This window comes from Rosa chinensis, chromosome 4 (assembly GCF_002994745.2).
Source record: "Rosa chinensis cultivar Old Blush chromosome 4, RchiOBHm-V2, whole genome shotgun sequence".
Taxonomy (NCBI): Eukaryota; Viridiplantae; Streptophyta; class Magnoliopsida; order Rosales; family Rosaceae; genus Rosa; species Rosa chinensis.
Genome location: NC_037091.1, coordinates 47,621,967 through 47,640,290, shown reverse-complemented (window position 1 = coordinate 47,640,290; position 18,324 = coordinate 47,621,967). Strand labels below are relative to the sequence as shown.

Sequence of the window (18,324 nt, the reverse complement as noted above, 5' to 3'; positions counted from 1 at the left end):
TTGGTAAAAAAGAACTTTACTTATTATTTTTTTTAATAAATAAAGAACTTTACTCATTAACACACAATAACTTGTAAGCAAGCTGACGGTTTGCTCTCTCCAGAGCATGCGAAAGTAGAAGCTTGTAAGCAGGTTGTGAAGTATGCGGTAGAATAGACTTTTATGCCTACTATGATGGAAACTGATTCACTTTTAGTGCCGCAGCAGTGGGTAAGTAATGTTGGGGTCAATACATCAGTGTTGGTACATCTTTATGAAGACTTGGGGGTTATTCTGGCTGCTAACCCAAATCTACAAGTTGTTCATACCAAAAGGAGTGCAAATGAGATGGCTCATCTTATGTCAGCTTCTTGCTCCTCAATTCCAAATGAGGTTTTTTATTTTTTTGCACCTTCCTTCTTACAAGCTGCTTTAGCAGCTGAAGCTTGTAATTTGTAAATTTCCTTTTCTTCAATAAAGACTGACCTCCTCTCTCTCTCCAAAAAAAAAAACACACGAGAACTTCATATTATTTGTTTCTCTCTAGTAATTTTTATTCTTTTATTTAAATGCGTCAACTAAATGTATACTTGTCAATACATTATTTATGACGAAAGCTAATTTTGTGAATATTTCCTTATTTATAACATATATAGTATTGAATTAGTGTATGATAGAATTCGACCTCTACATATTCTTCGGCCTTTAAAAGATTTATTCTGTTGTTTTTTTTTTTTTTTATATTAGAAAGTGTCCAAGACTTAATTCCAAATCACTCTACACCCTCTTTCACTCTTTCATCTTCCCCCAAAATTAACTCAGAAAACATGCCCCTTTCATGTTTCCCTAAAGACTCGAAAACTGATTTTTCTTTTTTCACTTGATCAAACAAGTTATAGATTTTTGACACTGTTTAACTGTAACTTAACTCAATGCATTGGCGCACGTCACAGCTCATAAGTACGTGATGGTGGAGCCAACTCTAGCTACGTCCCCATTTGTGTGCACAAAGTTAAACAACTCAATAATTTATGTGTGTATTATACAGTTTATACTCATTACCGTACTTTATGATTAGCACATAACTAATCAGTCTATAATCAAATAAGGTTTGAAATGTCAGTTTCGATCAGATTTATAGTAATTTTGATGAATGTCAATAAAATTTTTGATATATTGTATTTTGTTTAATGTTGATACCGAAGAACTAGTTTCAACATTTTTTTTTATGGCGCTCAAATATCAGTAAAGTCAAATTACGATCATTTTGGTGGTTTCAAAGAAATTTAAATCCTTATATGCAATTGACAACGTAATGCATTGTTAGAGAAATCTATTTCATTGCTAGGCTGAAATATAAATTTTTCTTTATGTTAGACAAAAATTTTTATTAGGCACCAATAACCGACTACAGCAGAGGTGAAAAAAAGAAAATCACAACAATGAAAGGCTTATTACTATTCAATTAATAAACACTGCAGATCTATATAATGGAACATGAGAAAAGAAATTAAACCTTATGTGGAACTCTTTCTTTAATAAACGTTGTAAACATTGGGAGAGTCATTGGTACACTGCGTGAAGATGCACGCACAGCTGAGATTGGACGGTTTTGAGTGATAAATAACGGACCCCACATATGAATAGCTGAGATTGCATAGTTGGTGAATATAAACTTACCGCCGTGTGTATAGAAGAATTTTTGGTAAACATTCATTATTGGTGATTTGGTGAACAATATGGTAGCTACCTTTGAAAGTTACAAATGCAAGTAGTGAAGAAAAGAAAAGACAGAAATGTAGTAGCTAAAAATACTAATAATGGACAACGAGCGAAGAATTCGGTCCCAAAATCCAATTTCGTCTTCTTACAATGTGGCCCAACGCCACAGCCCAATTTGTTACAAAAGAAAGAAAGCAGAGAGCTAGGGACTGAGCCCAAGATACCAAGGAACATAAATCAGACTCGTAAAAATTAAAGAAATTAAAATTTGAGAAAGAATAATAATAAATTAAAGTCTATTCATTAGTTAGTCATTTTCTATTTGGATGGAGAGTCTCAAAGTGTGACTAGCAAGCTAAATTTTTACATGACAAAACCAATGAAATAAGGGCAAGACACACCAATTGCTCCACTTCTCCCACAATTTTTCTAGCCATTCCATTTTTCTTAACCCACCCTATCATAAAATCACACCTTTTTTTTTTTGGTAAAGCCAAACCACTATTATTGATTAAAGTCTCCACACTTGATTTCATTTGTTGAAACTCTAGCTTTGCCTCTTTCTATTCTGTTAAGCAAACCCATTATATTGGTTTTCACTTGGCCACTTTAATTTTGCACTTTTTTATCATTGGAATGGGAGGCCTTAGGAAATTTCAAAACAATTGCATAACAGTACTTGATTTTATATCATAATAGATACGGACAATTAAAATTAAATACAGAAGTGAAGAATTAGAAGCAAGTAAGCTAGCTAATACCATGATGTAAACGTTATAAGTGACCCGATCATAAACAGCCCAAGCTCCGCCATTAAAAACACATATGAAACCATTTCATAAATTTGTGCGGTCCAAATTGTTAGTGTCTGTGACCAATATTTACATTACAACAGGACTATGCTTTAAAACCTAGAACACATAAGAGTGTCAGGTAATAAGATATATGTGAGTATGAAATGATGAGAATGGGGTTACCTGCCAATCTAATCCAATTCAACTTTATTTTATAGGTGATCACAATCTTGTCACATAATCAATTGCCTTAATCCTTATAATCTGTTTTATTCAATCAACTATATTTGTTACATCTTGTTAGCTTGTATATGACTAGAATAAAATAACTATAGCTATATATATATATATATATATATATATTTTTTTTTTTTTCTCAGGTGCGGACGTCCGTACCGAAATTTCGGTACGGATTTCCTGTTTTCGACCACTTTCCGGCCACATTTTTACATCTTAACCGTTCAGTTTTTAGGTTCTAGTGTATAGATCACTTCTACAAAATTTCAGCCAATTTGGTGATCGTTAAGGCATCCAAAACTGCAATTTACACGAACAGACATAATCTGTCGAACCGGAACCGTTCGTATTTATAATGGTAAATTGCAGTTTTGGATGCCTTAACGATCACCAAATTGGCTGAATTTGGTGATCGTTAAGGCATCCAAAACTGCAATTTACACGAACGGACAGAATCTGTTGAACCGGAACCGTTCGTATTTATAATGGTAAATTGCAGTTTTGGATGCCTTAACAATCACCAAATTGGCTGAAATTTTGCAGAGGTGATCTATACATTAGGACCTAAAAGGTGAACGGTTAAGATGTGAAAATGTGACCGGAAAGTGGTCGAAAATAGGAAATCCGTACTATCTGCATGGTACGGACGTCCGCACCTGAGACGGACTGTGTGTGTGTATATATATTTTCTTTTTCAGTCAGCAACATCCAGATATACCAGATATACTATTTTTTCTCACCTCTAAAATCTTTTACTTCAACAACAGTGCTAAAAGAACTAGATTTTAATCCTTGACTTCAGCTTCAAATGCATCAAATCCTTAAAGAAAAGTTGCCTCTAAAAAACCCATCGCACTCTGCCGTCATAACAGCCTTCAACAATTCTGCCCTTCGTAAATTTTACTTGTTCCATTAGAACTATACTAGCAGGTGTCGGGCTCTTAACTTAACTTAATTCCGAGTTATTTTTTCTTCCTTTTTCGCCCCATAATCTAATCCAAGGATTATTTTCATAAGAGAGTTTCTATTGGGACCTCCAAATCTGCTTACTTGACCTCACTGTATTATGAATTATTAAATGACATATATAATCTACTATAAAATGACTATTAAAGACAATAATTATACAAAAAAAATTGTTATATTTATTTTCTCTAGACATTCCAATTCAATAATATTATATTGCATTCTTTATTATTTTCCCTATCTATTTTTATTTTCCAATTTCACTATATACTCATTAAAGCATTCATATATATTTAATAAGAAATAAAACTATGATTAAGATAAAAATGTATGATATGCATATTGAACGCATATTGGTCAGGGAGAACAAAATAAATTGTATTATGACCTAAATCTAAATCTATCCATTATATCTGCAAAAAGAAGAAAAAAAAAATAGAGCTAGCAAATAAAAATAAATAAATAAATATTTAAATAATTAATCATGAGGTATAGAAAATAAAGAAACATTAAGTAAAAATGTTTAATCTGTTTTTTTTTTGCACAGCTAAAAAAGAAAAAAAAATAAAAAAATCACATAATAGTTCATGTTATTTTATTTTTATTAATTTTTAAAACTCAATACCTTGTGTTTGATTTTTTTTTTATTGGATAAGAGATTTATGTTGTCTGATTAAGGAATGGAGATGTAATTAAGATTTATAGAGCAATTAAATCATTGAAATGACTAAGTTTTTTATTATAAAGATCTTAGTTTGTTTGTAAATTATATGTGTGAGGTTATTTGAGGAACTTTAGTGAGGTTTAATGAGTAAATTTAGTATTTAAAAATTTGATAGGAGGTGTAAAAAGTAGGGCTGGCTCTAATTACCATCTCTGCCGAAACCGACCAAAAACCGACGGTGTCGGCGCCAACAAAGTCGGTAACTGAAGAGTCGGCCGTACCGGAGCAACTTTTTCGGCTCGGTAGTGGTAAAACCAATCGCAGAGGTTCGATGATACCGAACCAGCCGAGATAGATGTTTTTGGATTTAATTCCAAAAAATACTCCCCTCTTGCGTCTGCCAAGGATCGAACCCTTGCCATTCTCGCTACAAACTCAAGCCACTTACCACTAGGCCACAAGCTTGCTTCTTATTAGTTGCGCATAACTGAACAAATATACTTGAATCAGAAATCACGAAAATTAAAAACTCTTTCTTGTCTTCTACTTCGAGACATTTCTGTTTCTTCGTTCTTTCTCAGTCTCTTCCTCCTCTGTTTTCTTTCTTTCTACATTCTCTCTCTCTCTCTCTCTCTCTCTCTCTTCATTTCTGACTTTTGTTCTTCTCATATTCTTGTTCTTCTTCCTCCATTTTCTCATCATTTTTCTTCTTTTCTCTATTCTTCCACCTCTGTACTCTTCCTTCTTTCTGTTTCTTCTTCCTCCTCATACTGCAATCCTCATCTCCTTTGCCGGATTTTATCTCTGCAGTCCTCTAAATTGCGACGATCAGAATTTTCAAATACCGGCCAAAACCGACAGTTGAAAGCGGTTACCGCAAGCTCCGGTAACCGAAAGCTCCGACACGGCTACGATAACACTTTTGGCGAAACCGAAGAGTTTCGGTCGGTATTCGGCTGACGTCAAAAACTCCGGCAGCCGTACCACGGCCAGCCCTAGTAAAAAGCATAGAGGTCAAGTGAGTAAATTTGAAGGTTTCAATAGAAAAACTCATTTCATAAACCCTTCATGCATAGCTAAAGCCACAAAACCGACAAACAAGAGACGTCTAAGACTAGTCTCTTTACAATTCGGTTTGAGATGATGAGATCATTACCCCAAACACGCACCATCAACATACCAGCATCCAAACCCTAATTTCTACGTAATTGAAAATCTTAAACACCAACCAACTAAAAGCAATAGTAGCAAAAACTACCAGATAGTATTGTTAGGCAATGTTTATGACAAGGAACAAAGAACAGTAAAAACCGCCGGTACATATGGTACTAGACTACTACTAGTTAATCAACAACATTGCCCTGATGACCACCAGAATCCAGAAAACTAAGATCTAAACCTTTCAGGTGCACCTTAATTTCTGCTTTGCATTCTTCAAATCCCTTGATGAAAGCCGCCTCCATCATCTTATCGAACTCGACAGAGGTTTTGAAAGCCAAAACTGCACCCGCCTCCCTGGTCTGAATCTCAGCTTCCAAATCCGTAGTTCTCTTCTTAAGATTGTCAATCCGGGAAAGATTCCCGGAAATGTCAACTCGGTACTTCTGTTTTAGAGCTAGTATCTCCCTCTCAAGAGGCTCAGTCTTGGACTTTTCTTTCTTCATAGATTCTTTTAACTCGAGATTCGTCTTTTCCAAATATCTGATTGTAGTTCTCAAACTCTCCTTGTTGTACATGGATACATAAAGTCGGTGCTGCTTCTTCACAGATTCCAGCTCTTTCGACTTGAATTTGGACACATGGATCCAAACTGATTTAGATGTAAGTATTTTCTTTCATTCCTCATTCCTTCACCCGGTTACCTTGTTGGCTGCAAATCTGCAATAAGAGGTCTGATTGGCAGGAAGATAGTAGTAGTCTCTGTTTTGGAACTCTAGTAAAAAATGATTTGGTTCATTGATGAATAGCTAACTAATCTTTGTTTTTGTTTTGCTTTTGGTCTGGATTGATGAATGCTAATCTAAGTATGAATATGTTAATGGCATCACAACTTTTCAGACATCTGAGCTAGAATTGTATCGAATGTACATTGCTACGAAAACATGAGCCAATTAAGAATAAAAGTAGCCAATTAAGGTTAGTTAAGTTATGCCATTAATTCAGGCCTAGCCGAGGCTTGTCTTTCTTGTTCTAGGAGTTACTGACCCCGGCCTAACCCAAATTCCATAATAAGTCCGTGTCCATATATGTGCCACGGAGTACAAGGAAGATTAAGCATGGTTCTCCTACGTACATATAAAGTCCCTACTACAATTCTCGTTCTTGGTTGATTAAAACTTGTTCAAACTTTTTCATCACAATGAGTCACCTGATCAATTCCATTGCTTCGTATCTTGAGAGAGCACTGAAATCAAATTCCAAGTCATATGCGACACAAAACAAAAAACTTCACTTGGTACTTGATCTTGATCACACGCTACTGCATTCCACTTCACTTTAAAATTTGACGCCCCTAGAAGAATACTTGATCACCAAACCAGATGATCCATCTCTGCACGGTGATGTTTTCATGAATTCCATCATAATAACCAAGTTGATGCCATTCGTGAGGACATTTCTAAAGGAAGCCAGTCAAATGTTTGAGATGCACATATACACAATGGGCAGTCGAGCTTACGCACTGAAAATGGCTGAGCTGCTTGACCCTGAAAAAGAGTACTTCTTCACCTCCACCTGCAGTTCTAAAATAACATCGCTTGATGATCATAGCTCCCCAGGACAAAAGAAGTGTCTAAATCTTGTGCGCGGCTGTCAAAATTCTAATGTCTTGATCCTCGACGATATAAGAAACGCATGGACAAAGAAAAATCAGGACAATTTGATAGTAATGCAAAAGTACTATTTCTTCAAATCCACTTGTCATCTCAATAATGTTACCGGTCAATCTCATGCCGAGTTAAGGACCGATGAAAGCGGTTATCTTGAACACATTCTTCGGTGTCTTCAGGGAATCCACGATATCTGGACCAACAATCCTATCGACATTGATGTAAGGCAGGTGTTAAAAATTCTTCGGAAGCGGGTGTTGAAGGGGTGTGTGATTGTTTTTAACTCTCATAACACTAATCTGCGGAAAATGGCAGAGGAGTTGGGAGCAACTTGTTCATCACGAGCGGATGCATCATCAGTCACGCATGTGGTTGCAATAAATGCTCGAACGAAGAATGATCTTCTGGCACTGAAGAACAAGTTTTTGGTCTGCCTACAGTGGATTGAAGCTGCGAGTTACTTGTGGGAAAAACAACCTGAACATAAGTTCTCCATCTTCAATTAAATAGTTATTGATTTTTTGAGTTAAGGAAACATATATTCATCTGAAAACCAGAATAGGTCATTACATACCATTTCACTGTCATTTAAGGGCATAGACAAACAAGAAGCTAGTGATAGTACCCACAATTGGTACGTACATATAGTCCTACTCATTATACATTCAAATACGCGGAGGTAGCGGAAACCCTTCTATGGTACTACTCCAGAGGCGCTAGAGATACATAGAGTGCACCATAGTGGTGCTTAGCTTCCTAAAAACAAGGAAATTATTGTAAAATAGACGTATCTAAAAAACATAGAAAGGGCTTAGGGCAAAAACCCTAGCCCAAATTAGAGAGCCCACCAGGGCAGCCCAAAGGGAAGAGGCCCAAACTCTAGGCCCAGTAGGACATGGTTGACCCAGGCCGAGACCACCCCTCCACCACTCCTGCAGCTGCCTATGCAGCACAGGCCACGAGTCTCACCCCAAGAGTTGCTTGGCCAAGATCCGTGCCGTCGAACTCCGCCAGAAGCCAGCACCACTCCGATGCCCCCAGCCAGTGCCGTGCAGCGCCAAGACCGGAGACTCGCAAGCCACACTGTCGCCTAGACCCGAGCCTCATAGGCCACACCGTCGCCAGATCCGCCTCGAGATCGCCTCCGCCAATAGCTCGCAGCCGTCGCTGCACAGAAACCACCACAAACGCCCAAAAACCATCCGACCTGTATCAACACAGCCTGCCTAAACCACAAGCTAAACAACTACTCCCCCGAATCAGCCTAGGGCATTTGAAGCGCTGGTCCGGCAGCCAGCCCAAAGACGACGCAGCGACGCTAGCGCTGTCCATGGCCGCCGCCGGACAGGGAACGGTTTGTTGGTGTTTTCCTCTCCCGCGGCACAAGGGCTAGGGTTTTGTATATTGGGACAAGAGTTCTACAATAGTGGCTTGGTTAATAGTTATTGGTTATGTTGACATGATCACTTTTAATTATGACATTATTGTTAGATGTTAGATGAGTTAAATAGATTGTTTCTTTCTAAATAAATTTCATCTTCCTGCGTTTTTCTTCAAAATTTGCAAAAAAATAAAATAAATAATAATAATTAAAAAAAAAATTCTCTCTCTGCACATTCCTCTCTGCTACCATCGCTGACTGGGCCTACTGCATGCATGCAATCAAAGAATTTAATGAAGGAAAAGAAAATGCCTATTATGAGAACCAAAACAGTAAAATTGAGCCGGCCGAAAAAGGATGAGATTAGAGAATACAATTAGGGTGAACCGGTGAAGATATGCTTAAAGAGACCAGATTTACAAGGGATTGCCCGAAATGATAACGGTAACATGACTCTCGATCGGACTACTTCTTGGCAAGAGTGATTTTTGAAGTGGACCACACGAAAAAAAGATATTGATGATTTAATGAGGATTGGGAAAAATAGAACACACTAGGTTTCTTTGTTCTGTGTCCAAAAATAGTGTTTTAATTTTTTAGTTTTTTATTTGTGGACTCATAGTTCTTCAAAAAAAAGTGTCTCGTTATATATTTACAAATTTGTAGCTCATTGGTTGAGGGTCATAGGCATAGGCCTAGTCTGCTTAGATCCAGAACCTGCCCTGCATTTCATTCTGAGTTAGACTCACACGTGTGCGTTGTCTATTTTCAGTTGCTATACGATTAAAAAAAAAAAAAAAAATTAATCCAATCTGGCCTAGTCGGCTAATCCTAACCAATCTTCCACCATCATGACTTTCCAATTTCTTCATGGACCAATTTGACCTATATTTTTTCGTGTTGAAGAAGTCATTAATTAAGGTAATTCATTTTTAGGTATATATATTGAATTTTCCATCTAGTCATGCATTTGAAAAGACGTACTTCTTTTGCTTGGATTTGGTCAAAAATGTCTCCTTTTATTTTATTTATTACTAAAACAAAGATAGAAGACCCATGCCATCAATGAACTTATGAGACTGTTGTTGGGAGCATTGGCAAACCATGAAAGAAACCTTATTTGGTTAATATCAGATTACATGAAAGATAGGAAAAGGGATGTTTCCTTTCATGTACATTTGGAATTAGCTTCAGTGTACTTTCACTTTGTAGACTGATACTTGGAATTATAGCTTTTGTTGAAGACCATGGTTATCAATTTTCAATACCCGGTATTATCTCTATACTTCATCTAGATCTATTCGATCACATATTGTTCTAGAATGAAACTAAAGTCCATGAAATGATTGGGATCTGAAAATCGATCTTGTAGAATTCCTTGAGATTGATGGTCTTTGCTGATTTCATTCGGTTTCTTGTGCATCAAGTCACCTAAAACTGTCTTGGCTTCTGCCGAATCAATGACGAGGTACTATCTATTGCTGGAACCATTAGGTTTCAATCCAATATGAAATGCAAAACGGGTGGTTTTTAGCTTTATGCCTCATATATTGTCTTTTGACTCATTTCTGGAGTTGTTCTTAAAATCAAATGTGGAAAAACATCATATTCAAAAATAGAGTACGAGAGTGTTGAATTTAAAGTTTGTGCCGTAATTGTCTCTAAATTATTTCTCCAATTATATGAGTAGAATGCATGGATATATTTTTGAGTCAATTACGGCACAGACTACTTAATACTCTCTGCTCTATTTTTGAATAGGGAGAGTGCTACCTCAACAACAAAGTGTCTCAGGGCACAATGACTGAGTACTCTACCAATTTCCGTTGGCAATACCCATGAGATCTTTTACCAATTCCGACTGCCTATACAAGACAATATTCAATCCAACTGTAGCCTTCAAAATGATTAATGCATATTCTGCTAATATTGGTGAGAGGGTCGGTAATTTTCACAGATTTTGGGAGAGCAAATATCATATCTCATCACAAATTTAGAAGTAGAACCTCCCTATCCTCCTTGGGAGCTGGAACCTATTACTATGTTCAGACCACTTGCAACTTTCTTCTAATTATAATCTTGTTCAAATTTGGACTTAAGAGTACACCAATTGAACAATTTTATAGATTTTGATTTGAAATCGATTATGAACATTGTTGAGGCTTCTCAAGAATATGTACAGCAGATATGGAAAGATTACCACTCTATCTTAATTTAAGCTCAATGTCTTCTACTCTTGTACTTTTGGAAAAGGCGGGGTTGTCTTGGGACCTTTATACACAATCATGAATGAGATACTTGTTAGGAATTTGACCTAAATTCCTCTTGCGGAAGCTGACAAGTGCAAAACAATATAGATAAACAATCGAGAAAACAAACACGAACTTGTTAACGAGGTTCGGCAAAGGTTTAGCAAAGAACTTTGCCTATGTCCCCGGGCTGCTTGGGTTTCACCATAGAAGAAGAAGAATACACGAACAAGAATACAAGAATCTCTCACAAGAAGTTATCACCAACTCTCAAGACCTCACTTGCTCTCTCTGTTTAATGCTTCAAAGACTTGATCTACTACTACAACCTATACCCTTATTTATAGATATGTAACTAGACCCTATAAGACATTGGAAACTTATTCCCAATAGACATAGAAACCATTACCAAGTAGGATTATGTAAGCAGGTAGGAAACAATCAAAACTCCTCTTTGATCAAGGATTAACAAATCCTTATCCTATGTGGAATCGGATCCACACACCCAACAATCTTCCACTTGGAGCCGATTGCGCTAGTAGCTAAAATTCCTCAATACTCTTCAATCATAGCCAACACAAAACCCATTATCACAGCCAACTCTTCAAACTTGGAGACCAACTGAAGCCAAGCACAACTTCAGTATACTTATTGACACATACTTAGTCAACATATCAGCAGGATTCTCACTTCCTTGAATCTTCAACAATTGCAGCAATTCAGTCTCCACGAGTTCTCGTATGTAGAGATACTTCATACGAATGTGTTTAGTCCTTGAATGAAATGCAGGGTTCTTTGCCAAGTGAATTGCACTTTGACTATCACTGTGCAATGCACAATTCTCTTGCTTTTTACCCAATTCCTCCAACAGACCCTTTAGCCACACCATCTCCTTACCAGCCTCTGAGACTGCTACATACTCGGACTCCGTTGTAGACAGGGCCACTTGCCCTTGCAAATTTGAGACCCAAGATACGGCAGCACCACCCACAGTATACACATAACCAGTAGTACTCCGACAAGTATCATGATCTCCTGCCAAGTCTGCATCAACATATCCTTGTAGTTCAGCACTACCTCTCTTGAAACAAAGAGACATATCAGTAGTACCCCGAAAATACCTCATGATCCACTTCACAGCCTCCCAATGTTGCTTTCCTGGATTACTCGTGTACCTACTCACAACTCCAACTGCATGAGCAATATTGGGTCTAGTACACACCATAGCATACATTAAGCATCCAACTGCCGATGCATAAGGTACATTCTTCATATATTCTTTCTCTTTTTCGCTCTTGGGTGATTGTTCCTTAAACAATTTAAAGTGAGCCGCCAACTGTGTTCCTACAGCCTTCGATTCATCCATATTGAATCACTTAAGCACCTTCTCAACATACTCCGCTTGTGAAAGCTTCAGAGTACCAGCCACTTTATCACGGATAATCTTTATACCTAAGATTTTCTTCGCCTCACCCAAATCCTTCATCGCGAACTGGTTTGACATCTCTCTCTCTTCAACTTCTCAATCTCATTGAAGTCTTCCCCAGCTATCAACATATCATCCATATACAGTAAAAAAATGATATAAGATTTGTCAAACCTCTTGAAGTAACAACAGTGATCGAATTGACATCTTGTATAGCCACTCCCACAAATGAAAGCATCAAACTTCTTATACCACTGTCTTGGGGCTTGTTTCAAGCCATAAAGGCTCTTTTGCAGTTTGCATACCAAGTCCTCCTTACTAGGTGCTATAAAACCTTGTGGTTGCTTCATGTATATGACCTCCTTCAAATCACCATGAAGAAAAGCAGTCTTGACGTCTAGCTGCTCCAAATACAGACCTTCAGCTTCCACTAAACCAAGCACCACCCGGATTGTGGTATGTTTCACAACCGGCGAAAATATCTCATCAAAATCAATTCCCTCCCTTTGCTGAAAACCTTTCACAACCAACCTTGCCTTGTAAAGTTTGCTCCGATCAACTTCTTGCTTAATTTTGTAAATCCACTTGTTATGCAATGCTTTCTTACCTGTTGGTAACTTAGCTAACTCCCAAGTATCGTTGGACATGAGAAAGTCCATCTCATCTTGCATGGCACCCTTCCACTTAGTAGAATGTTTATGTTGCATTGCCTCATCATAACTCACGGGTTCACCACAATCAGTTAACAGCAAATAGTTAGCATAAGGCGAGTATCTATCAGCTGGTATTGCTTTAGTACTTCTTGACGATACTCTTGGCACAAAAGGAGGTGTCACTGGCTCATCACTAGGAACTTGTTCTTCAGGTTGTGTGACCTCAGGAGCTTCTTGTTGTTGTCGTTCCTCCCCATGATTTCCCTTAGACACATCTTCATTGGACAATTTTTCCAACCTTGCAAACTGCCGATCTTTTCTTACAGGACTTTTAGGCTCTGCTGCTTGCCTATTCTTGTACATCACCTCTTCATTAAAGATGACATTCCTACTCCTTACAACTTTCTTATTCTGCATATCCCAAAACCTATAGCCAAGCTCGTCACCGCCATAGCCTATGAATATGCACTTTTGAGACTTGGGATCCAACTTGCTTCTCGCACCGGACTCAATGTGAACATATGCCACGCAACCAAACACTCTTAAATGCGATAGGCCTATCTCTTTTCCACTCCATTTTTCCTCAAGTAGGAGATGATTCAATGGTACTGATGGTCCACGGTTAATTAAATAAGCAGCAGTATTAACCGCATCAGCCTAAAACATGTCTGGCAATCCTGCGTGTATCCTCATACTCCTTGTGCGCTCATTCAGAGTCCTATTCATGCGTTCAGCCACTCCATTCTGCTGTGGAGTTCCGGGAATTGTCTTCTCCATCCTAATCCCATTCTCTGCACAATACTCTTTGAAATCATTACCACAGTATTCACCTCCATTATCTGACCTCAGACATTTGATCTTCGACCCGGTCTCATTCTCTACGATCGCCTTCCACTTCTTGAAAGTATCAAATACTTCTCATTTATTTTTCAAGAAATAAACCCATACTTTCCTTGTGGAGTCATCAATATAAGTCACATAGTACTTTGAGCCACCTAACGAAAGCTCCGGTGCAAGTCCCCACACGTCAGTATGAACCAACTCTAGTTTTGTATCTTTTGGTGCCTTGCCACCCTTTGAGAAACTAACAACCTTTTGCTTCCCAAATATGCAGTCTTCACAAAGCCCAATCTTTACTGAGTCCACACCATGTAGTTTACCCTTCGACTGAAGTACACCCATACCTTTCTCACTAATGTGCCCAAGTCTACGATGCCATAAGTATGCATCTTCATTTTTCTCAACGATTTTAGTGCCTTCATTGTTCTCAACAATAGCAACAATATTCAAGGTCGTATAAAGTGTTCCTGTCTTGATTCCACGAGCTAACACCATAGCTCCTTTACACACCTTCCACGTACCTTTCTCAAAGGTAGTGCGACATCTTTCATCATCCAACTGACCCACTAAGATCAAATTCCTCTTCAACCGTGGTATGTGTCTAACATTGGTCAAGGTCCATGTTCCACCATTTGTCAGCAAAATCTTCACATCACCCCTTCCCACAATCTCCAAGGCTCCACCATCAACAAGAAACACTTTGCCAAAATTACCACGTCGGTAATTCACCATGAGCTCTTGTTGTGAAGTTGAGTGAAATGACGCTCCAGAGTCTATGATCCATGACTCCAATGGTGCTTCAGTAACGCTTAGTACAAGTGCATCCGAATCACACTCAGTTGTGTTTGCCATCTTCATTGTCTCCTTCCACTGGTTATAGTCCCTCTTGACATGTCTAGATTTCCCACAATGCCAACACCCATCGGACCACATTCCTAACTTGGACACGCTTCGGCCTTTTCCAGGTGCCCTAGACTTGGACCTTCCACGATTGTTGTTTGAGTTCTTGTTGAACGTTCTACCTCTATTTTCTATAGAGAGCGCAGAACTTGAAGGATCTTCAAGGTTATTTTGTCTTCGCGTCTCTTCATTCAGAAGAATGTCACGCACATCATTAAACTTCAGCTTCTTCGTAGTCCCAGCTCCACTACAAATTGAGTTCACAGTCACATCCCAACCCGAAGGCATGGAAGTCAATAACACCAAAGCTTTGATGTGTTCGTCGAACATCCACCGAAGCTAGTTGCTCGATAATATCACCAACTATCCCAACTTGCTGGCGAATAGATATACCCTTACCCATCTTCAAAGTGAACAGCCGCCTCATCAAGTACAATTGTTGAACGACATTTGGCTTCTCATACATGTTGGACAAACTATCCATCAGCCCCTTCAACGTAGTCTCCTTGATAACAAATCGCCGTACATCATTCGAAAGCGATAGTCGAACGGCTCCAAGGCCATCCTATCCATCTCGACAAATTCTTCCTCCTTCATATCTTTTGGGAGCTTGCCCTCTAAAGTCTTAGCAAGTTTCTTCATATTCAAGTAGTCCTCAATTTGTGACCTCCATAGGCTAAAGTCATTACCGTCGAACTTATCGACCCTCTTCTCAACGTCTTCTATGCTCATTGTTTCCACTCTAGAGCCTAAGCTCTGATACCACTTTGTTAGGAATTTGACCTAAAATTCCTCTTGCGGAAGCAGACAAGTGCAAAACAATATAGATAAACGATCGAGAAAACAAACACGAACTTGTTAACGAGGTTCGGCAAAGGTTCAGCAAAGAACTTTGCCTACCTCCCCGGGCTGCTTGGGTTTCACTATAGAAGAAGAAGAATACACGAACAAGAATACAAGAATCTATCACAAGAAGTTATCACCAACTCTCAAGACCTCACTTGCTCTTTCTGTTTAATGCTTCAAAAACTTGATCTACTACTACAACCTATGCCCTTATTTATAGATATCTAACTAGACCCTATAAGACATTGGAAACCTATTCCCAATAGACATAGAAACCATTACCAAGTAGGATTATGTAAGCAGGTAGGAAACAATCAAAACTCCTCTTTGATCAAGGATTAACAAATCCTTATCCTATGTGGAATCGGATCCACACACCCAACAATACTAACAGCTAGACTAACTAACTAGTTGGTACATATCAATGTCTATTATTACTAAATAGCTAGCTACGGGCATCTCAGCCTGCGCTGTTGATAGCAGCCCAAGAAAAAGCTCTAGTACGTACTTCAAATTTATGCATCAACCTAATTTCAGGCACTATATAGTTATTGATTCTGATTGGATGATCCTTGTATTGTACACACCAGACAAGTATTGAGTTATCAGAGTTCGGGTTATCATATACATGAGCTGAGAAGAACTTGTATATCAAATAAAAGACAGATATCGAGGATGAGGCGTGAACCAGCAGTGGGAGGTTAGTAAGACAATGAGGAATAAGAAGAAATCTGTTTCTCCTATTTAAACGAATCTGATAACAATACTTGAGGGTAGCTAGAACAAGTATAGAGCCTCATCAACTTTGCCATGAAACATTCAGACCCAAAAAAGTAATAAATGTGAAATGAAACATTACTAATTTGACATATCACCGCATATTGTTACATTACAGAACAATGAACACTATGAGCTTGTAGGATATTTTCTCAAAAACTACCTTCATTTGGAACCATGCCACCCGCAAAAGCCCATCAAAACCCTAAACTTTCCCTCTCCTAGCAAGTAGCATTCAATCCTCATCAGAAGAGGAGGAACCTACCTCTGGAGGGTCATTTTAACGGGTCCATGGAATTTTTCTTAACATGCCTAAAACCTTCCAATATATTTGGTAGTTCCAAAGAAACAATGGTGGAAGTAGGTTGTGTAGAATCACTGTAAATATGTATGTAATTATGATTTTATTTAATTAGGATATCCTGTAATTATGGAAAGATTGTTTCCTAATAGAGTTAAACTACTCCTTTGTACTTGTATATATACCCTCATTGTGGGATGAATAGAATCATCGAATTAACCCTGAATTGAAGTATTCTTTTCTACTTGGTATCAGAGCAGGTTCAATCCTTTGAACTTGCACTGCATCCTTTGAATCCTGAATCCTGAATCCCGAAGAACACCACAAACCGCTGCGTACCACCACTGTTGAAATCAAACCATCCTGAATTTCAAACCACCATACCCTAGCTTTTTTTTTTGGACAAAAGAAACAAAAAAAAAACTTTTTTGTTTCCAAATTTCTACCCTGAAATCTATCCTCCAAATTTTCCAAGTCTTCAAAGACATCAAAATCAATAATAGACTGAGAAACTCCCCCTGAGTAATAAGGCTCGGATTCACGAAAAGCAACATCAAGAGAGACATGTATAGTTCCAGTAAGGGGATCATAACATCGATAACCATTCTGGAAGTCAGCAACACTTCGTTCGGCAGTTGCATTTTCTGTTTTAGAAAAAAGATGAATTGGAAGTTGTTGGGTACACAGATGCAGATTAGGCTGGTGATAAAACTGACAGACGTTCTACATCTGGGTACTTCACTTTTGTTGGAGGGAACCTTGCCACTTGGCGTAGCAAAAAGCACAAAGTTGTTGCCAGATCAAGTGCAGAAGCTGAGTTCCGAGGTATAGCACACGAAGTCTGTGAAATGTTGTGGATTCGTAATGTCTTGAAAGACCTGGGTTACAAGCTTAAAAAGCCTATGTATTAGCATTGCTATAATACAGCTGCCATTGAGATTGTACATAATCCAGTTCAGCATGATAGAACAAAGCATGTGGAGGTTGGCCGTCATTTTATTAAAGAAAATCTTGACAGAAAGGTTATTCGCTTTCCATTTGTAAACTCAGAGGAGCAATTAGCTTATGTTCTTACTAAAGGAGTGTGCAGAAAGGTATTTGACAGCTCAGTTGGCAAGTTGGGCATGATAGACATCTATGCACCAACTTGAGGGGGAGTGTAGAATCGCTGTAAATCTGTATGTAATTAGGATTTTATTTAATTAGGATACCCTGTAATTATGGAAAGATTGTTTCCTATTAGAGTTAGACTACTCCTTTGTACTTGTATATATACCCTCATTGTGGGATGAATAGAATCATCGAATTAACCCTGAATTGAAGTATTCTTTTCTACTGGTTGAAGAGTCATCCTCTCAAGGACAGGTGAACTTGAGAGCAGAAATTGGATGAATTTATTTCATTTTGGCACTACCACAAAAGCCAGTTATTTTCAAAACTCGCAGTTGTGTGGATGTGCAGTTCCGGTTGTTATCTAACCTCATCATGTTCTTCTCCTGTCCAAAGTCCAAACTACAATTTTTATGAAGAGTAGATTGAGTTAGGTGAAATTTAATTTTAGTTCTATCTATATATATAAGGACACAGAGCATGCTTCAATAGAATACAACTTACTGAAATTTCTAGTTCTTGAAGAGGGGAGCTTAATAGCTGAACTCTGAGGAAGTCTACTTCGGCCTTCACACCATGGAAGCCTGTTACTTCCATACCTACAAGATTTGGGGTATTCTTAAGTTTAAAACTCTGAAAACCACCTCCAAC

At 38.1% G+C, this 18,324-nt stretch overlaps 1 protein-coding gene across 1 annotated transcript; it reads left to right on the top strand.

Moving 5' to 3' along the window:
• The first annotated feature begins 7,021 nt into the window (after positions 1 to 7,021).
• Positions 7,022 to 7,696, top strand: LOC112199443 (RNA polymerase II C-terminal domain phosphatase-like 4). Its single transcript, XM_024340462.1, has one exon. The coding sequence runs from the start codon at positions 7,022 to 7,024 to the stop codon at positions 7,694 to 7,696; it is 675 nt and encodes a 224-aa protein (XP_024196230.1).
• The last annotated feature ends 10,628 nt before the right edge of the window (positions 7,697 to 18,324 follow it).

What these genes read in the sequence shown, in the direction of transcription:
- LOC112199443 (XM_024340462.1), top strand. Translation starts at nt 7,022, where the DNA reads ATGGGCAGTCGAGCTTACGCACTGAAAATGGCTGAGCTGCTTGACCCT.